This window comes from Gobio gobio (genome assembly GCF_949357685.1).
Source record: "Gobio gobio genome assembly, chromosome: 21".
NCBI lineage: Eukaryota > Metazoa > Chordata > Actinopteri > Cypriniformes > Gobionidae > Gobio > Gobio gobio.
In genome coordinates this window covers 12,561,431-12,584,461 of record NC_137117.1, presented here as the reverse complement: position 1 = coordinate 12,584,461, position 23,031 = coordinate 12,561,431, and the positions used below count along the sequence as shown (strand labels likewise).

The 23,031-nt window shown below is 41.4% G+C and overlaps 1 protein-coding gene across 1 annotated transcript in view; it reads left to right on the top strand.

Annotated features, from left to right (window-relative positions):
* The window catches only part of LOC307117218 (uncharacterized protein), a gene marked incomplete at its 3' end in the record, with an annotated part of 78,072 nt that extends 55,826 nt beyond the window's left edge, over positions 1–22,246 (top strand). Inside the window, exons 3-5 of the mRNA XM_079802009.1 lie at positions 20,888–21,182; positions 21,330–21,449; positions 22,200–22,246. Of these exons, the coding sequence (XP_079658135.1) occupies positions 20,888–21,182; positions 21,330–21,449; positions 22,200–22,246 (462 nt within the window). The remainder of the gene's footprint in view (positions 1–20,887; positions 21,183–21,329; positions 21,450–22,199) is intronic.
* Positions 22,247–23,031: the final 785 nt, after the last annotated feature.

The following is a 23,031-nucleotide window of genomic DNA, read 5'->3' as shown; positions in this document are numbered from 1 at the left end:
AAGATTCAAAAGATTGGACACATTACTATTTTTTACGTTTTTGAAAGAAGTCTCATGCTCATCAAGCCTGCATTTATTTGAACAAAAATACATAATATTGTGAAATATTACAATTTAAAATAATGGTTCTCTATTTTAATATGCTTTCAAATATAATTTATTTCAGTGATGTAAACATATTTTTTGCGAAAAAAAGCTTTACACTAGGCTATTTTACAGTAAACACTTCATAATCTGTCCAAAACAGGCCAAATAAATCTTCTTTAAACAGTCTTACGTCTATGACATTTTATGTTGCAGCAGACTCATATTTAAACAATCTTTTTGCGGTTTAATATTCACAGACACCAACAGAATAAACTTACCTTAGGTTGAATATGGAAGGTGGTCCACCGGAAGCTAGATATTTTACATTATAACGTGTTAAATGTGTTACAAAACCCCAATGATTCACTTCAGAAGGCCTTTATTAACCCCCTGGAGCTGTGTGGAGTTCTTTTATAATGGAGGAATACACTTTTTTGGGCTTCAAATTTTGGGCTGCCATTCACTGCCATTATAAAGCTTGGAAGAGCCAGGACATTTTGTTTAAATATAACTCCGATTGTATTCGTCTGAAAGAAGAATGTCATAAACACCTAGGATGGCTTGAGTGTGAGTAAATCATGGGGTAGTGTTCGGTTTTGGGTGAACTATCCCTTTAAAAAGGCAGAGTTACCATATTTCACTGGCAATCCTGCCTTACAGGGATGTTTAATTGTGTCATTCGAGCTAAAAAAGCTCAATTTATGATACCAAACTTGACCAACAGTTTAGGTCTTTCCCCATTCTGAGCTGACTTATCTTAAAGTTTACTCTTTTACTTGTGTCTATTTTTTATATTATGCAAATTAGTGCTAGTATTCCATTCCACACATCATTCCAAAGCATGTAGCTAATGCAGGGCTGTTCCTCCAGCAAGCTTGTGTTCCATAGAAGGGCGAGTGTTAATATGAGATTATGAATCCATGTTCTTACCTCACTTATTTAAAACACTCTGACAGCTTGTGCACTCGTGTTCTGCTACGGCTGAGCACTGCCATGTCGGAATATACAGCTCTGGTCTGACGTATGCAAATGCATTTGTGTGTGTGTAAGGTACTTTCAGTGGTAATTTGTAGATTTAAATATCCACGCTGTCAGATGCACAGCGGTACAGTGGTGGTGTTTGTGTGGTGATGAGACAGAGGGAATACGCACATGGTAATGAGGGATGATCAATGCACAGATCCATTAATCCTGACATCTTGACAGATCTTTTATGCCCCTTTTAAAAGATGTACCCCAGAATGTGTCTGTGAAGTTTCAGCTCAAAATACCCCACAGATAATTTATTATATCATGATGCCCATTTTTGAGTGGAAGGAGAAAGATGCTTTGTGCATGTATCTTTAAATGCAAATGAGCTGCTGCTCCCCGCCCCCCTATCCAGAAGAGGGCGGAGCCTTTACAGATCGTGCCTCGGATACTCTGCCAAAAACGAAAACATCTGTTTGGTTTTTATTATCATCCACGACAGAGATGAACATTGCAGTTCTTTAACATAATGCAAGTTTATTATCTGCATGCGTTTTAAAGCCATATCAGTCTAAACTTCTGATATATGGTTTTCTGAGCGCACACACCCGAATCATTCACACAGAAAGCCGGATGTCAGACAGCGCATCCTGTGAGTACTTTCCTTTGAGCCTTTGGTATATAAAAGTTCATTGTGATATAAGAATATCCTGTAAGTTTCAGAGCTGAAAACGTCCTTGTTAGTCAAAGAAAAGCTTTTATAGACACCAGGCCCAGCAAACGAGAGCTCTCAGAATATATGTCGACCACTGACGTCATAGAATGCAGAAGCGCCGCCTCAAGCCCGCCCAGTGACTCGTGGAGCTAAACGGGTCGCGCTACCGACCAATAAACATGGCGGTTCCAGCTCACGTGCGTAAGACATTGCGCGTTTGTTTGCTTCATTTCACCGTGGAATCGATTGTAAACACGATAGAGGTCGAGACTGGATTTGCAGACATATTGAGATTAAAACACAATGCTGTGGCTTCTATATTGGATCCGAAAGGAACGGTGCAACACACTTATGTGAGTAAAAGATTTTTTATTTTTTTTATGTGTTAGTATTGCATTGTTACAGATCGTTTGATATCTATTGATTATTGATCTATTGATTATTGCTTTTATAGATGTTGTGATGGTTGTGGTCCTGGCTAACGTAACTCTGCTGGTAGTTGATTTTCTCATGGCGATTACAAACACACCAAAGGCTATAGCACTTGTGCTGTCTCTGGCCTCCCTTATTTTTACTGGGTTTCCTTCCAACATGGATTTTGGATATCTGTCACGCGAACTCAGGGCGCTTAACCGGCACCCACGCCTCAACTCTGAAACATACGAGCACTGCCGCTCGCTCGGGATCACCCGGCGCCCGCGCTACGTGCACCGTTCAGTCCGAAGTCCCTTTAACTATCAGCAATCAACACCAACTGTTATCCCGTGCATCTGGTCAAGCCACAGAACTATGGTCAATCCGAAACGCCTAAGCGACTGTCGTCCACCGCGATCGCTTGTCTGCGTAAGAAAGTCAGATTTCAATGTCAATTTAGCTGATAACTCAGAAGTGCTGCAAAACCACTTTGCTCTACTGAACTGTCGCTCTATCTCGGACAAAGGCCCCTACCTAAGTGAACTTATTACTGACAAAAATCTGGATATGATATTCCTTACTGAGACTTGGCAAACACCGAATGACTTCATGCATCTTAATCTGCTAACACCATACGGATACCAGCACCTGTCTAAGCCACGTTTATCTACTAAAGGGGGTGGCCTTGCGGTCATTTATCGCAACTCCATAACACTTGCTCAACTGGACTTCCACACTACTACGTCATTTGAATATATGGTTTTGAAAACTTCCTCTAACAGTCCCCTTACAATCATCCTGATTTATAGACCACCCAAACAGCAAAACGATTTTTTCTCTGAACTAAGTGAACTACTAACGCTAGCCTGTGATTCATCATCCAAGGTCATCTTGCTTGGTGACTTTAACATTCACGTTGATATTCCCTCCTCTAATAGGACTCAGTTAATGACTGTTCTGGACTGCTTTGAACTTTATCAGAATGTTAACTTCCCAACTCATACTCACGGCCACACACTTGACTTAGTTTGTACATCTGGCTTGAATGACATCTCCATCAATGGTCTGGTGACTCCTATCTCTGATCACAAGCTTATTACCCTTGATTTTACACTAATCTGTCCAACTAAATGTACTGACAATATTAACATCTCTTATCGTAAGATCAATGTTATTAATGCTAGCATGTTTGCCGCATCGATTACTTCTTCTGCTATTTCTGATGTTTTTGATTCCACCTGTCCATCCAAAATATTTGACTTGTACCATTCTGCCATTGCTGATGTTTTGGATGAGCATGCTCCAATTAGGACTAGGTCTGTTCCCTTGTCCCACTCTTCGCCGTGGTTTAATGCTGAGCTACGGGCTATGAAAGCAAGAGGCAGACAGCTGGAACGTCTCTTTCGGAAAACCAATCTAACTGTACACTTCCAAGCATTTTCGGACCATATTACGCTTTACAAAACCGCCTTAAATACAGCTCACTCTTCTTATATCGCTAATTTAATCAATAACGCAAACAACAGGCCTAAATCACTATTCAGCATTGTAAATAAGCTTGTTCAGGCACCCGTGCACAATGCCTGTCTACAAGAATCTGACGACTTGTGCTGTTCTTTTCTGCACCACTTTCAGGGGAAACTGGATGCTTTACGTGGGACCTTTAGTGATGAACCGACCACTTCTAGTTGTGAGCAAGCTCAGACACAAACACTTAATAACTTTATGTTGACCAATCCCATCTTGATTAGTGAAATGATACAGAAATCCAATTCTTCTTCTTGCCGGCTGGATCCTGCACCTACAACACTTCTGAAACACTGTAACTCTGCCATTTCTGCACCTATATCACATCTTGTAAACATGTCTCTTCTCTCTGCCTCTGTTCCAGTCTCACTAAAGACGGCTGCAGTTACTCCTATTCTTAAAAAAACTAATCTGGACCCAACTGAATACGCTAACTACCGCCCAATCTCCAATTTACCGTATGTCTCAAAAATCATGGAAAAGGTTGTCGCCACTCAATTGCAGTCATATCTATCTCTCAACAATAGTTTTGATTTATTTCAGTCTGGTTTTCGCCAAAACCACAGTACTGAAACTGCATTAGCAAGGGTTATCAACGACCTCTTACTCGCTGGTGACTCGGGAAACATTTCCTTACTTCTACTACTCGACCTCAGCTCAGCTTTTGACACTGTCTGTCATAAAGTCCTACTCATGCGCCTATCAGAGATTGGTATCTCAGGGGCCGCATTATCCTGGTTTTCCTCCTATCTAACTGATAGGAAATACTACATCACTATGCACAATTACAAATCTCCCACTGTCACTCTCAAACAAGGTGTTCCACAGGGTTCAGTTCTTGGCCCGTTACTATTTATTATTTACATTTTGCCTCTCGGACAAATTATTCACCGCCATGGTTTTCAATATCACTGCTATGCCGACGATATCCAGATATATACTGCTTGCCGACCGGAGTATATTTACCAGACCACATCACTATCATCATGTGTTAATGAGTTAAAGACCTGGCTCAACTCCAATTTTCTCAGTCTGAATCTGACTAAAACAGAAATATTAATCATTGGCCCTCCATCTCTAACAAAGAATGTAAGTGATATTCCCAGACTTGACCTTGAAGCTACATCAATAATTCCATCTGCCACTGTCAAAAATTTGGGTATCATTCTTGATCCTTCACTGACGTTCGACGCTTACATTAGTCAACTTTGTAAAGCGTCCTTTTTTCATCTGCGCCGTATTGCCAAACTCCGCCCCTATGTCAGCCCAAAAGACGCTGAAGCACTAGTCCACGCGTTCATCACATCTCGCCTCGACTACTGTAATGTTCTTTTTTCTGGACTACCAGCACACTCTATCTCACGTTTGCAATATATCCAAAACTCAGCCGCAAGACTACTAACTCACACAAAAAAAACTGCCCATATCACTCCAATTCTGTTCAAACTGCACTGGCTACCCGTGTTATCCCGTATCACTTACAAAATTCTTCTGCTTACCTTTAAGTCACTCAATGGTCTTGCTCCAGCCTATCTCTCTGAATTACTTTCTCCTTATATTCCCCCTCGAACTCTCCGATCTTCTGGCTGTGAACTCCTCTGTGAGCGGAGATTTCGCTTATCATCTATGGGTGGCAGGTCTTTCTTTGTTACAGCCCCTAAGCTATGGAACTCTCTCCCCCTGGCTCTCAGGACAACAACCACGTTAAATGAATTTAAAAGTAAACTCAAAACACATTTGTTTAATCAGTATTATCAGTCATGACAATGTTAACTTGACATAACACAACCACAATGTTAACTGACTACCAATAATCTGTTGCATCTTTACTCTAACTGCCCACCATGCTGTCTGTAATTAATGTTTGTTGCCTTTGTTTTTCATGTTGTACTGCAAATGTAGTGCGATTTGCAACTGCAATCGCTCATTACTTGGACTGGGCAAATGTCCACTGTCCGTCTTTGTGTAAACTGCTTGTTATTTACTGTATTGTGAAGCGTCCTTGAGCTTGGGAAAGGCGCTATATAAATTAAACTTATTATTAAACTTATTATTACCTTAGCACGCTGTCACAGGCTGGAGAAGGTATTATTGGTTCATTCGTGAAAATCGTGATCACACTCAGACTTGTAACGCCAGCTCGCAAAGCCCAAAGTCCCGAGGCTATGTGTTTTTCAGACAGGCTATCACTGGCCTGCCGAGGGGCTATAGTGAAATAACATTCCTTTCTTGCGCGAGTGTGTGTGTGTGTGTGTGCGGTTCACGGTTATATTCACTGATAATCGGGCCAACCAAGTAATGTAGAAATAACATTCCAATCAATCACAGGTGGATGAGAGATCATTGTGTTTGTTTGATAAAGATATTTTTCGAGCCCTGTGGGCATTTCTCCAGACGCTTTAAAAAAAAATATCCACTTGTTCTGAGGGGAGCTGAAGCTCATTAAATATGCAAATCTTATCCAATCCTAGCCATGGGCATTTTTACTTCCAATCCTAGCCATGGGCGTTTACTTCAGTGTGGCACGCCCATCAAAACTGATCGTTTTTCAGAGAGCCTCTAGCCTGGATGCCAGCCGAATTTAGCCCCGCCCTCAAATTTTTTGCTCGGGCAATTCGGTCTGGACTCGCTCCATAGAGGAGGAATTATGCCCGAACAGAAACTGTTCGGACCAATGAAATTGTCAGGGCGGGCTTTAGACGATGATGGACAGATGATCAACAGTAACGTAATCATCCACGTCATCGAAGGCTCTTGGGTTGAATTTGCTCTTATCCTAAACGGAGAACTTGTTCGTATATGCGTTCACCTTCACTATTTCTCTCAGAAACGATGATCGTGTTGGTAAGTACTCTGTGTATCCTTAAATTATTTTATTACTGGCAAAGATCGTTTACACTCATCTTTTTCTTGTAACGTTACTTAATCCAGCGTGCGTGCGTTCCAAGTGTTTTTGCAATGTCGGGCACAATTGCTACTCAAAACTATAGCCCAAAACAATAACTTTCCGGGGGGTTCTCCGGAAAAAAATGGCGTTTGGTTGGCAAAATGTTATTTTGGCAAGGTTGCCTGCTAAAATTTGCATTCCTGGGTTTATATAATCACATAATTGGGGTCGCTTCAACCCGCGGACATGGAGAAAAACACGGACTTGGTAACAGAGTGCAGTTGAGTTCTGTTGACATTTGACAACTAACGTTACGCGTCGCTCCGTTGCTCTGATTGGTTGTAGGTCTATCCAATTGAGGTCTTTCCTGGCTCGGTTGAAACACGCCCCATAATCAAAGCTCAATGGAGCGGTACCGGACTCATATTCTGACTAGAATTGAGTATGGCCACGCCAGGCTAGAGAGCCTCAAAACCAGAGTAGAAAATAGCCTATTACTTATTCATTATGACATTTCTGAATGTAAAAAACACGCGGACATCATAAGTTGACCTCAGACAACAGTATAAAAAAATAAAAAAAGCCAGTTCATGACACCTTTAAACTAAGTTGTCAAATCAAGTCTTTTGTTAATTTTGTATCTGTTCACGTGGTTAATAAAAACTGCACTTGGGTTCTGCAACTTGCCTCCAGTGGATCAGTGTTACACTGACAATTAAATGTACACAATTGTTAAATAAAATAATCACTGGACTTGCCAAAGTTTGCCAGGTTAATATCGTCAAATATGAGAATATATTTGGTTTAGTTTGAGATTGCCGTGCTGTTATTACCAGATAATCCTACCCTTAAACAATGTGATCTGTGATTGATCTATAACCAGAATAATCTGGAGTATGGACTAGACCAGGCATTCTCAACCCTGGTCCTCGAGGTCCACTGTCCTGGTCCAACCGTAATCAAGCACACCTGAACCAGGTAATCAAGCTCTTCATGATGCTAGAGGCAGGTGAGTGGCCCTCGAGGACCAGGGTTGAGAACCCCTGGACTAGACAGTCAAGACTAGCCTCCACCAAACTAGTAGGCCTATATCTACAGCACAGGGCTGACTGGATGTGTGTACTTACTGGATATTTGAGCTGAAGATGTGGGGGTGTTTTTGTCATCTTGGAAATTGAGAGACAAAAAGCATTCTGAAAGTCTAAAAAGAACAGAAAAATGGGTTGGGAGTGAGTCAAACAAAGGAAAAAGATGGAAAGTTGTCACTGTTTTAATACTGAAAGCAGGGGGAAGAGATTTTAGACACAGGAGGAAAGAACCTAAGAGCTCCTTTAATCACAAGCTCCCTCAACCCACTTCAGTTTCCCAGCATGCTGAGCTTTAGCGTGATCACAGGATGGGAAACCACCATAAAGCCGCCTTCTGACCACACACACACACACTCTATCTTTCTGTACTAAAGTACTACTCCAAAAAGCTGTGAGAACAAGACAAAGATAAGACGGAGAAAGAGACCCGACTGAAGGATGAATAATCCCTTCAGCTGCCTCTAGCTGGCCGTCAGCTCTCTCTCTCTCTCTCTCTCTTTCTCTCTCACCCTGACCCAGCTTAGAAATACTTAATTCTCGTTAAACTCTCCTCTCCTCCCTTACGCATACTCACAGAATCAGACAAAGGCAGAATATTAGCTGTCGGAAACGTGCAAGATGGATAAACATGACAGTGTGGTGTTAGATGAGGGTTAAACAGATGGACAAACAGAAAGAGAAAGAGAGAGAGGGAGAGTGAAACAGATGGACAAAGAGGGTGAGAGGCAAACAGCTGAGAAGAGAAGATGAGGACAACACAGATGGACATGCAAACTGCAATTTTGTGTGTGTGTGTGAGTGAGTGGGGAAAATCCAGAGAACGGTTCTATCACAATAATATACTCGCATACTGCTCATAGTACATATGCAGATAAAGAGATTTTTACCCTATAGATATACAAAGACGGTGCACTCCTGTTACTTATGAATGGGAGAAACTGCAACGTGCAATGGCAATACGTCCTACCTTTTAAATAAAAGAGCCAATCGCTGATTGATAAAGTCATTGCGTCACTGCCGCCACCGTTAGAAGCTCCGGCTCCTGAGATTCGAGTTTAGGACTGTACATGCGCATCGGCTGAGCATAAGAAAAAACATTTGGGACAGTTAATTTCAGACTTTGTTGCTGATATGAAATATGTTATTAAAAAGAACACGCTAACTTTTTGGGACTTTAACTTATTAACTGTATCCCCCAGAGTTAAATAAGTCCATACATACCATTGTCATCTCCGTGCGTGCCATAACTCTGTCTGACGCACCCAACGCTAGCCTAGCTTAGCACAAAGACTGGAGGTAAATGGCTCCAGCTAGCCTACTGCTCAATATGTGAAAAAAGAACGCCAACATTTTCCTATTTACATGTTGTGAAGTGTATAGTTACATTGTGGACTAAGACCGACGGAAAATGAAAAGTAGTGATTTTCTAGGCCGATATGGCTAGGTTGGTTATGTTGACGGAAGTTAGCCTATTTTCAGGCGCTGCATAATATCACTGCGCTGCGGCACTCATGGTACGGCACACAGTTCCTTGATCATTAAACAGGAATGAGAGAATAGTTCCTAGCCATATCGGCCTTGAAAATCGCAACTTTTCATTTTCCATCAGTCTTATGCCGCGTTCCAGGCAACCCCTAACCCGTGTTTTTCCAACCTTCTACCCGTGAAAGTGCATTGAAACGGCAGCCAAACCCGTGACTTCCCACCCGTGAACTCGTACTAGATCGATGTACTCCCAGTTACGAGTTTTGACGTCACATAGCCCGCGAAGCAACAACGGCAGCCTCCCACGGATGCAGTGTTTATGAAACAAATATACAAATAACGTAAAATAAAAGGTATAACAGCTTTTCTTGCCATCTGCGCCGTTTTTCTCCTCCGTTTCCCTCAAATAAGCAAGGAGTAAGCACCTTTGGCGATAGAAATGATTGTAAATGAGCATACACCCCGTACGGTCCGCCATGCTTTGTTTACATCTAACTACCACACAATTCCTTGCGCTCAGGCAGTTTGCCGTGACTTTGCCTGGAACACTACAAAGCCATGAGTCGTGGTTTGAAGTTGTAATTTACGGGCTCAAAAACCTGCCTGGAACGCAGCATTAGTACACGATGTAACTATACTAGGGCTGTCAATCGAGTAAAATATTTCATCGCGATTAATCGCATGATTGTCATGAGTTAACTTGCGATTAATCGCAGCTTAATCGCAAATTTTTATCAGTTCTAAATGTACCTTAAATTAATACTTTTCAAATTTTTAATACTCTAATCAACATGGTTATGTACAACTATGCATGCTTTATGCAAATGTATGTTTATTATTAGTGAAAACCATACTCAACAGAGCATGAAGACTAGACATGTATCAAAGGTCATAGATGTTTTCCAAAGAACTTGTTCATCTCTTAAGCCTAAGCTTAAAAATTCAGAATAAGCAGTGATTTCTCTCATTTTAAAAATAGAAATAAAGGGTGTTTTTACACTGGCAGTTTAGTTCAGAACGGGGCAAGGTTCGTATGAAAAATTGGAAATGTGAAAGCTGTCATGCGGACCTGGGAGCGCACCACAGATACCACACCCAAGACTACCTGGAGGAGGTGCTCTGAGTTCGGTTCCACTGGAACTGTGCCGTGATTCGCGCGAACAGTGTGAGAAACACGGACTCTGGAGCGCTCTTGTTCAGAAAAGTAACCTGCGCATTCGTTTTAGCCGATTGTAATGTATTTAGTTTAGTTATTTAGTTTAGTAATGTATGAAACACATGTACTGTAAATGGTAATGGTGTTAATGATTTATGTCGGATATGTGCGAGAGTGAGCTTGCAGTGTATGCGCGCTCGGACTTGGACTGCAGCAAACGTGCTCAGTGTATAAACGCCCTTTTTTTATTTTAACCTGGAGTCTAATAAAAGTTAAGCAGAAAAAAAATGGTCGCTTTTGTAGGCTTTAACTGCACTTAATGTTAACCCTTTCCTTTCCTCATTTCTGTTTGCTGCTGCATCCTTTACGTCTATGGCTGCTCTCAATTTCTCCAACTACAGGCTAGGCCACGGATCAAACAGAAAATGTGCGATAAAATGAATTTGCGTTAATGCGTTATTAACGCGTTAATTTTGACAGCCCTAAACTATACACATCACAACATGTAAATAGGAAAATGTTGCCGTTCTTTTGTCACTTATTGAGCAGTAGGCTAGCTGGAGCCATTTACCTCCAGTCTTTGTGCTAAGCTAGGCTAGCGGTGGGTGCGTCAGACAGAGTTATGGCACGCACGGAGATGAGAATGGTATGTATGGACTTATCTAACTCTGGGGGATACGGTGAATAAGATAAAATCCCAACAAGTCAGCGTGTTCCTTTAATTGTGAGTTCGTCAAGCAGTTTTTGATATTTCAGGATTCCCCGTTCAAATAGATAGGACTTGGTCTTGGATGCTCGGAGCAGAGCCGGCCCTAGACCTTTGGGGACCCTAAGCAAAATTTGGTTGGAGGCCCCTTTGACCGTTTTAAGTAAGGCCTAAAGAAAAGCAATGACTACCTTATAACTATACTGTACATATTATATCTACTATGTTTTTTATTTTATTTTTTAGTCTATTAAATTATGTTTTAATTATTCTATGTATACTGTATGTTCATTTTCTTTTTAACGCTGCTGGTCCTGAGTACGTATTTCGTTCTTTGTGGCAACATGTACAGAATGACAATAAAAGACCTTGAGTTCTTGAGTTGAGTTCCATGTTTGATGTCTAACAGTATAATTATGATACCACTGAGCTGAATGGCAGTGCAGTGCAATGAACACACTGATGAACTTGCTGAATAAAAAGACTGATAAAGTGATTTTCACTGACAATCAAAGAAACATTTTTAATTGACACAAGAGTTTAAGAGGCACAAACAACAGCCTATATATAATTTAAATGAAATAGAGCAAATAGAATAATATTTAATACATTTAAATAAACTACTATATAAAATAATAAATTGAACATTTAAATGTTTTAACTTTTCAAATAAACAAAATTAACAATATCTAAAACACCACAAACAAGTTTAAAAGTAACAATAATAAGAATTAGGTAACATTTCAATAGAACTATTAAAATCCAAACTTGTGTATTTGTGTCTTCTTGGGTGACATGACTGTGTTGTGAACCAGGAAAATAAGTGGTTGATGGAGCTGCAATAAAGAAAATAATTATACATAAAGTAAGACTTAATTTTTTAAAATGCAGAAGGTTATCATTTTACAGTACCTTTATACTCACCAACAGCTGGAGCTTTGTTTACTGGCAGCATATACTTTAATAGTGCCCCTGGAAAGGGGACATAAGGAGTAAATTAATGTTAGCCCTTTAGTGAAGAAGCCAAACTGGGGTTGTATTGTTCTGTTAAATGCTTTAACATCACAGCAAATGGTATAATACTAAACCAATTTTATGCTGCATGTTATTAGCATTTATTACATGGCTTGGTTGAATTCCAATGTAGAATGCGGGTCTGTTACGTCTTGATAACAGCCCGCTGTGAAGTAGCTATAACACACCGTTGAGCAGAGCGTTGCTATGGACGCGGAACGGACTATTTTCTTTAGCGGAAGCAATACAATCGTTTTTAAATCAATAAACTCCTTTTTGAATCAATATTTTGTGTCAAATAATTTATTGATTTGGTAGGTATCCATGTAATAAGAGGGATAATCTATAGCGAGCTGCGAGGCGGTTTTTATTCGCTATAACAACCGCCTCGCTATACTGCGAGCGAGAGAGACTAACTTATATTTAGACTGCAGATTATCCATACATACATAGGTATCGGCAAATTAAGCCTACAGGTTTACGTACCTTTATCTTCTTGTTTCTTTTCTTCTTCCAGCCTCTTCTTTTGTCGTTTTTCATGGCCAGAAAGATATTTTCGTTTCTTGTTGTCAGACATCGTCGACGTCGGAGTCACTGACTGACGAGTGACATGATGTGACTGACATCACAGGGTCAGTCAGGGGTCAAGATTAGCGGGGAACTCGCCATAATAAAGAACTAACTAAATAACAACTGTGCTTATCATGATGCCTGATAACTAGCGCTGTAGGCCCATTTCTTTCTTTTTATTTATTTAATTTTACTTTTGATGTATGATTTTTTTTCCAGCAATGACTCTAGGGGGCCCTCTGCTGGCCACGGGGCCCTTTGCAATTGCAAGGTTCGCTTAGTGGCTGGGCCGGCTCTGGCTCGGAGGCATTGCAAAAACGTCCGCAGAGTAAACAGACTTATCTGGAAAGAGACTTTGATTATGGGTATAAAAGAATGAACAAAGCGAATGAAATTGCTCACTGAAAATATGGTTTGACACTTGATATAGTGCATCATTTATGGAATACAAAACCATTTCAGATACAACTAATATCAAGTGTTTAATCAGATTGACAAGAGCTTTTAAACATACTGGATATAAAAAAGCTTTTTTTGTTTTTGTTATTTATTCGCGGTAATGAAAGGCTGTGCTGTTTACATTTTTGAATGCAATATGCAGTAAGCAGAACACTATTCTATTATGTTCTTCATAGCCAAAGCATGTTTGTTTTTACAGGTTTATTTGGCACATCTATGTTCCATGTTCCTTACAGGTCCCCTGTGACCTTATTGGTTGGCTGAGCTAATGAATTTTCTGCCCGGCCAATCATCAGCCCCCTATCAGTCCAAAAACACCTGGTGCTCCTCGTATCAGCCACACTGGATATGTGGATACAGAGGTCTTTTTTAGCCCCTGGTGAAAGGTGCCCTTTCACAGTGATCCTGGATTAGTCTGCCTGCCCAAAGCTCAACCATAGCAATTATGACTTTGTCAGAAAGTATTAAAAAGGAAATGCCTTCTTATTAGTAATGGCTGCAAAAACGAGGAAGTTGCACGTTTATTACGGACAGTTTTTCTTCATATAATTTTTTATACTGGGGATATTAAATTTGTGAGGTTAGGCCTTGGAGGATCTCAGTTACTGAAAACAACAAACACATCTCATTACCTCATGGAGTTATTTATTCACATGGAGCCAGACGGTCTCTCAAGTCATTATCTTCATGGGATGTTTTAGAAAGGAATATTATCCAAGTGAGAAAATAGCATTAGATTTAGGTAACACCTTCTGTGGTGCCTGTGTTCTGTATAAAATGCATTATAAATTTAGAGGAAATTGTTCTTCATATCTCAAAGTCTACTTCAGATCTACCTGCTGCCTTTCTGGTTTGCAACATACTATATTTATGAATAAGAATGGCCAAAATACATGTACACTACCATTTAAAAGAACTTTAATTCTCTTACACTCGCCAAGGCTGGATATATTTGATTTGAAGAAAAAAAATACAGTAAAAACAGCAATATTATGAAGTATTATTACAATTTAAAATAACTGGACTCAAGTTGGGTTGAAAATGGACAAACCCAGCAATTGGGTTGTTTTAACCCATCGATTGGGATAAATGTTTGCTTAAAACATTATGTTGAAAACAATTGTGCTGCTTATTATTTTAGAGTAAATGAACAATATTAAAAGTCTTTACAAGTGTTGGGGAAAGTTACTTTTAAAAGTAATGCAGTACAATATTGTCAATAGATGATACAATAGATTGTCAATATTGATACAATAGATGGCGCCGCCGTGCTCGGTCGCCGTTCAGGTCGCTCCGCTAAGACTTTGCTTTTATTTATTATTCTACTCTCTTTTACTCTCTATTTTTTCCAACGGATCATCTGCTTTGATCTGTTACGACAGCAAAACACTTCTGGAAATTGGTTACCGCTACACTGACCTGTTTCAGGACACTTTCTCCAATCTTCCATCTGAGATTCGCCGGGACGCCGAGTTGAACAATGGCCACTCGAGTCGACGGCGAAGATTCAAAAAACACCGCGGGAAACGCGCTGGGATCCGCAACAGACTGAGAAAAAGAGCATTCAGTCCTCCTCTCCCGAGCATTTTGCTCGCAAATGTCCAATCCTTGGAGAATAAGATGGACGATCTTAGAGCCAGGATAAGTTTTCAACGGGACATGAGAGACTGCAACATCTATTGTCTGTCCGAAACATGGCTCACGCCAGCGGTCCCGGATACAGCCGTGACGCCGTCCGAGAACTTCTCTGTTTTTCGGATGGACAGAACAGCCGAGGCCGGGAAATCTAAAGGCGGTGGAGTGTGTTTCATGATAAACAAGAAATGGTGCGATCCTAGGAACATCTCCATTCTTTCGCGATCCTGCTCGCCTCACTTGGAACATTTAACTATCATGTGCCGGCCTTTCTACCTGCCGAGGGAGTTTTCCTCGGTCATCACCACTGCCGTTTATATTCCACCACAAGCAGACACGGGGCTGGCTTTATCTGCCCTCCATGATGTGACCAGCGGCTTCATAAACAAACACCCCGACGCTGCTTTCATCGTCGCGGGTGATTTTAACAAAGCAAACCTAAAGAAAGTATTGCCAAACTTTCACCAGCATGTCTCCTGTCCCACACGAGGAGCAAACACACTGGATCATTGCTACTCTCCGTTTAAGAACGCCTACAAAGCTCGTTCACAGCCAGCTTTTGGCAAATCGGACCATGCCGCCATTTTCCTCACACCGGAATATAAACAAAGGCTCGTTCAAGAGCCCCCGGTGAGGAGGGAAGTCAAACGCTGGTCATCCCATTCAGAGATCACGCTACAGGCAGCTCTTGATGACGTCGACTGGGACATGTTCCGCGCGAGTTCTGAAGACGTCAGCGAGTTCACAGAAGTGGCGCTCTGCTTTATTAACACACTGACAGAGCAAGCCACACAAACAATAACTATAACGTCCTTCCCTAATCAGAAACCGTGGGTGGACAGTTCAATTCGCACTGCAGTAAACTCGCGCACCACCGCTTACAATGCCGGTCTCCTAACGGGGGATATGAGGGAGTACAAAGCTTCATGTTACGCCCTCCGGCGCGCCGTTAAAGCCGCAAAACTCCGCTATAAAGACCGAGTGGAATCTCATTTCCAACTCAACGACTCCCGGCGGATGTGGCAGGGACTGAGAACCATCTGTGCTTTTGGAACTAAATCCTCTGCAGAGGTGAGAGCTGATCCGTTACTGGTGAACGAGTTAAACTCTTTCTACGCTCGCTTTGATGGTAATCGCGGCAGCGCGACTCCGGCGAGTGACGCGTCAGAGAGAGTCCCTCAGAGCAGCAACGGTCACGTGATCTCTGTCTCGGAGGACGAGGTTCGGAGGGCACTCAAACGTGTGGATGTCAGGAAAGCTGCTGGGCCGGATGGTATTTCAGGTCGTGTTCTGCGCTCCTGTGCTGATCAGCTCGCAGGGCTCTTTACATCCATATTCAACGAGTCCCTTGCTACATCTGTTGTCCCCACCTCCTTCAAACGATCCTCCATCATCCCTGTACCTAAGATCAGTAAACCCTCTTGCCTAAATGACTATCGTCCAGTGGCTCTCACATCTTTAGTCATGAAGGTCTTTGAGAGACTCATTAAAAACAACATTTGCTCCTCCATTCCTGACACTTTGGACCCTCTTCAGTTTGCCTATCGTCCCAATAGATCGACTGAAGATGCCATTTCTCACGTCCTTCACTCCTGCCTCACTCACATCGACAGCAAAAGTGGGAACTATGTCAGGCTGCTATTTATTGACTATAGCTCAGCCTTTAACACCATAGTTCCCATTAAGCTAACACACAAACTCCTGGATCTAGGCCTGAATTCTTCTCTCTGCCTCTGGATTGAAGATTTCCTCACTGGCAGACCCCAGGCGGTGAGAGTAGGCCAGTTCACCTCCACCTCCATCACCCTGAGTGTTGGAGCTCCACAGGGCTGTGTGCTGAGTCCCCTGCTCTACTCTCTCTACACCCATGACTGTTTGTCCACACACAGCTCCACCTCTATCATCAAGTTTGCTGATGATACTGTTGTCCTGGGTCTCATCTCCAACAACAATGAGACGGCATACTTGGACGAAGTGGAGCAACTGACATCATGGTGCCAGGACAACTGTCTCTCTCTGAATGTTAACAAGACCAAAGAACTGATTGTGGACTTCAGGAAGAGACAGCATCGGTCATACTCCCCTCTCATGATCAGCGGGACACCGGTAGAGAGAGTGAGCAGCTTCAAATACCTGGGTGTGAACATCTCCGAGGATCTGACCTGGACTACACACATCCAGACACAGGTGAAAAAAGCCAGGCAAAGACTGTACCACCTGCGCCAGCTGAGGAAATTCAGGGTTTCACCAGCCATCCTGAAAACTTTCTATCGAGGGGCGATAGAAAGTGTCCTGACTCAGTGCATCACAGCGTGGTACGGGAACAGCACCAGTCACGACTGCAAAGCCCTGCAAAGAGTGGTGCGCTTATCCGAGCGCATCTCAGGCTCAGCTCTCCCGTCTCTGCAGGACATCTTCACCAAACGCTGCAGAGGTAGAGCTACTAAAATCATCAGAGACATTAATCACCCTGCAAACTCTCACTTCACCCTGCTGCCATCTGGTAAGCGCTTCCGTAGCCTGATGGCAAAGACTGAAAGACTCAGGAGGAGTTTCTTCCCCCAGGCCATCAGACTCCTGAACTCAGTCACGTGACTTCACTTCACCCCCGCACACACATAAACATCCAGTCTTTTAACATTAACATCCACATACTGCAATTGCACTGCACTTTACGTCCCTATTGTTACTGCGTAACAACCTGTAATAAACCTTGCACATTATACTTCTTTATATATACATATTATATATTTTATGTTAACCACTTATTTTTAAGTCTACAGTTTATCTCACTTATCATATCCACATATTTTTTATATTTTTATTTTTATCTTATTTCCTATTTTTATCTTAACTTGATTTATTTATAATTCTACTTATGTTAATACTTTTTATTCTAATTTTATTCTATTTCTATTTAATTTCTTGTAACTGTTATTTGCACTGTCCATGGAGCGGACCTGTTTACATTTCACTGCCAGTTGTATATTGTGTATATAACTGTGTATGTGACAAATAAAACTCTTGAATCTTGAAATCTTGAATCTTGAATATTGCATTTCATCCTAAATAGTAACTAATCGTGTTACTTTTTATGGAAAGCAATTTGTTACATTACTTTGGCGTTACTTTTTCTCACCGGGCTTACTTGTTTGTTTGTCTAGTTTTTTTAAAACAAAAGTTCTATTTTTGGCAAATGAAAAAACCCTTTCACACCAAAAGTGAAATGAAGTCTCAGGCTGGAGGAAATGCAAATTTACGTCTGTACAGTAGAGGTTGCCGCTCAAATAAACCTTTCAGCTGTGCTGCCATTCTGGATCGAGAGAGTTCAAAGATGTGTCCGAAATCGCCCACTAATATAGATCACTTGAGTGAGGTTGTGAATGAAAACGAGTGTGTGAAATCGTACACTGAGTGCGCCGGAAGGGCTGACGCTTTTGCATAGTTTGTGCTTGATGTTTACTGACTATTTAAAATTTAGCAAACTGGCAGCTCCAGTAGTAATGAAAAGATATATCTTGAACTCTGTCATTGAAACTATGTATAAACCTTAATTAAACAATTTAATAATCGATTAAAAAGGAATTGATACTTGTATGATTTGGAAAACGGATTGATGGATGGATGGATGATTCAGCTGTGGGCACCATCTTATGGTCAGACACGGGAATTAATTCGGCACATGACTCTCAGTGTATTATGTGTATTCTCTAGCTGTTGAGCGTACATCAGTTGTACACCCAGGCTACGTTCCACTCTACTTTTAGACACGCACTTGCGAACTTCCCTAAGCACTTCCCCTCGGGGGAATCCCTGCCGCCATTTTGAAGTGCGTTCCACTTTGTGAAGTGGATGAGGGAAGGGAACAACCCAAACACACCTATATATACATATAGAATGCTGCTTTAAACAATTTCGTAAAGGAAAAAAAAAGGAAATAATAAATCAACTCCATAGTGGGTTCCAAGTGATCAAGGGCGTAGGACGTTCCAGTTCAGTCCATTGCAAAGGTTCCGCCAGTAATGGGCACTCATACAACGTAAGCAATGACACACATCTGAGTGAACAAGATGGAGGGAAGTTAGCAAGTGAAGGGCATGATAAAAAAAAACAACTGGAACGCAGCATCGTTATTGCGGTGCATTGTTGGATTGAATGAGTGCACTCAATAACATCCACAATGGTTTCGGACACCAGTATAAATGGCTGTTATGAGGGCGATTTCAGACACAGCCCAACACTCTTATTTCAGCCAAACAATCAAACACAAATGTGATGTTTATCTACAGTAATTTTTGCTGATTAGTATGGTTAAATTGGATCATCGAAGGTCAGCAGCAAAGACATTGGTTAATAAAGTGAGATTAAATACATAAAGTATGTGTAACATGTATGCTCAGTTTCTGTGATTCTGATTGCCTTAGTTCACTAATTAGTCTCATTGATTTGCTAATTAATTCTCCACACCTGTTCAGTTTCTACTCTGATTGCCTCTTGTGTTTATAAACCCTGGGTTATTCTTAGTTCCTTGTCCTGTATGTTTAATGTGGTTGTGTTCTGAGTTGCATTCATTATTAAAAGACTATTATTTCCTTAAAGGTGCACTATGTAACTTTTCCGTCCGCTAGAGGTCGCCTGTTCAAAACAAAGGCATAGTTTGATGACGCCACGTTTGAGCTCAGAATCTTGAAACGTGTGGTCTTCACCTCACAGCCAGTGGAAAATAATCAGGATAGGACTCTGGCAGAAATCATGTTCATGGATGTGATTATTAACGTCACTGTAGTATGAACACCGAGTGTTGTGGAGCTGAGCAAGTTCGCTGGAGCGATTGTTAATAAGATGAAGGCAACAAACGCCTCGCGAGCAGCTGGACTTTTATTATGACACAGTCGCTGGCGGGACTTTTATTATGCCACAGTCGCAGGCGCCATCTCCGCTTTTCCGGTCACGAGTATGAGGTAACGCAGCTCTGTTTATCATATTCGATACATCTGAGTGTGTTGAAAATGATGCTATGACGTTACTCTGTGTGTTCACTCAGCGGCTTGGACACTTTAGAATAAAACCGGAAACCGAGGGTAACGCAGGTATGACGCCATCGACAGGCGACTCCCTCACACGTCCCGGTTCCTTGGTTAAAATAGCAATTTTCTCATGATTTACAAATAGTTGAAAACATTTGTGATTTTGTAAGTACTCAACTGAACAAAATATATAACACTGGCCTAGTTTTGGATATTTTACTGCAAAAATGTTACATAGTGCACCTTTAATCTCCTTTGTTGTGTGTGTGTTGTCAGCCACTCGTGACATTGTATTTGTGTTAACATATTTAATTATTGCAGGTTTGCGTAACATGCAGGAACACTAAATCTGTTTTTGTGCAAGTGATATGAGTAAATGCATGTTCACATTTAGTCTAAATCTACAATTAGCATCATGTTCACACAGCACACACAACACCTCTGCACTTACTCACGATTTCTCTCAACATGGGGACAGGAGAGCTGTCAGTCAATACATGGCAAATCCAACAATATAACAAGTAACTCCGATATTTTGTGGCAAATTTTAAAATAATGTGTTACTTTACTAGTTACTTGAAAAAGTAATCCGATTACATAACTCACATTACTTGTAATGCATTACCCCCAAAACTGGTCTTTTACTGTCAGTTTTGATAAATTGAATGTGCCCTTGCTGAATACATTTGATTAATTTCTTTCAACAACAACATAAAAATCGTACGCCCTCAAAATTTTGAATGTATGTGCCAACAGTAATAGTATATTTAATATTATATTGAGAGAGACTTGATCGATCATAATATTGAATTAAATGAGCCCACATACAGTATAAAATATCTTGAAATAGCCTTGCTTTAATAAATATTAATATATCATTTTCATCTTTTCATGATACTAATTCTTTGAGCTGTCAGGAATATTATGTGTTTGAACAAGTTTTACATAAATAATTTGTGCAAAAATATATTGATTAGCTAAAGTCTTCAACCAATTTATTACTTTTAAAATATATATATTGTAATACAATATGTATCATGTATCATTATGAGTACCTTTTATACTATACAGGCTTCATCGTTGCTGATCATTTTGTGAATTTCTTAGCATATTTTTTGTGTTTTTCTACCTTTTATTCATTCCTCCAGCTTCATTCGAGTGTGGACAGGGGTGATGGCCGAACGAAATACATTTTAAAAGGTGAAGGGGCCGGCTCGGTGTTCGTGATTGACAGCAGGACAGGGAATATCCACGTCACCAAGCCCTTAGACCGCGAGGAGAAGGACCAGTACCGCCTTATGGCCACAGCAACAGACCGACAGACCGGCCGAGCCCTGGAGCCATCCTCCCAGTTCATCATCCGCGTTCAAGACATCAACGATAACCCACCTGTGTTCCAGGGCGGCCCGTACAGCGCCACCGTGCCTGAGATGGCCAACATCGGTACTGCGCTCGGCTGCACGCACGCAAATGCCCTCTGACTGCTGTCACTGGGAGAGCAGTGTTTGGAAGAAAAGATGGAGGGTCACATGCTTATTGAACCATGACTTTGTCAAAAATATCTCTTATTTCGTCTCTCTCTTTCCCTAGGCACGTCGGTTATTCAAGTGACAGCCACAGATGCTGATGACCCAACCTATGGGAGCAGTGCCAAACTGGTTTATTCAGTGATTCAAGGCCAGCAGTACTTCACTGTGGACCCACAGTCAGGTGTGTGTTCTGGTATATTCTGTAAAATGCAATGTTTCTAATTTTTATGTAAAGGGTTATTGACTATTGGGCTGTGGTCCAAAAACATCATTAAACACATTCACTCAACTCTTAACAAATGACTATGTTCAAATATGCACCTATAATGCAATTTATCGCAGAAAGATGTTTACATTACACAAGCAATCCTCTTCTCTCCGGTTTACATGCTATTTTCATTATTCTGATTATGCTAAGTAGTGTGGTTATTTTTAGCTGCATTATTCACATATGCACAGCACAAATGATGAACTAGGTGTGTTACTGGCCATTTTTTTAATCTCCTTTCAAATGCAAAACACATTTCTATGTGTAACCGGTTCTACTCTACCCACTCTGAGCGGGATTTGAACCGGGGTCAAAGGCAGGCGCCTTAGTGGGAGCAGGCGCACCAACAAGGAGACTAAAGACCACAGTCGTTAACATGCATCTTGAGGCCAGGGGAGTGAGGTTTACATGCACAGCTCTTACTGGTCTAAGTCCGTTACACTCACCCCCCTGAACCTCACCCCCATCCGGGTCACGGCACCGAATATAACCGGTCCTTCTCGACCTGCTTCGAGCAGGATTCGAACCAGGGTTGTTGGCATCAAAAGCATCATTAAACACATTTGAAAATGCATCTTTTTCTCTCCGTTTTGGCCTTCCATCCACACTGAGGTGACGTTTTAAGTCAACGGAAAATTTGCTTTTTGAAAACTCTCTCCAAAGCGGATAAATTTGAAAACGCCGTCTTTGCGTCGCAGTGTGGACTGTGAAGACGGAGGTATTTGAAAACAATGACGCATGTTTAGTCATGTGACGCATATTGTACAAATAGATTTGTATGTTTACACCGCTATTGTGCCAGTTATGTGCTATTCACTTTCACACAGTTGCTAAAATATGTTACATACCGGTACTTCATATCTACTCGCATTTGCTGTCCTGCAGCAAAACACGAGTGGAGTTGTGTTTTAGACCAAACATAATAATGGTTGACCGAGTGCGACCTGGGCGCATGAATGGTGAGATATTTTGCTAAATAAAATGATCCTGCCAGAACAATTGTGTGATAACTTTATGATGTCTGTATCATCTCAGTGAGCTTTTACGCATGTGAAGTAAGATGGCGTGTACTGACGTTTCAGTGTGGATGAGGAACTTTTGGAAAACGCTAGTGTGGACGGAGAGCGTTTTGAAACGAAAACCCGTTCTGAGTGGGATTCGAATTGGGGTCTCTGGCCGCAGTCTCTCACGCCTCTTGAGGCCAGGGGAGTGAGGTTTACACGCACAGCTCTTATTGCCCTATGCCCGTTACACTCACCCCCCTAAACCTCACTCCCATCCGGGATTTGAACTGGGGTCTCCGACGTGAGAGGCGGGTGCACTAACAAGTCAAGTCAACTTTATTTATATAGCACTTTTTACAATGCAGATTGTTTCAAAGCAGCTTCACAGTGTTAAACAGGAAAATAATGCAACAGAATTTGATTCGGCTGTACAGCCGCTCTGGAGAAAACGGTGATGTCATCTAGCTCATTTCAATTATCATACAGTGACA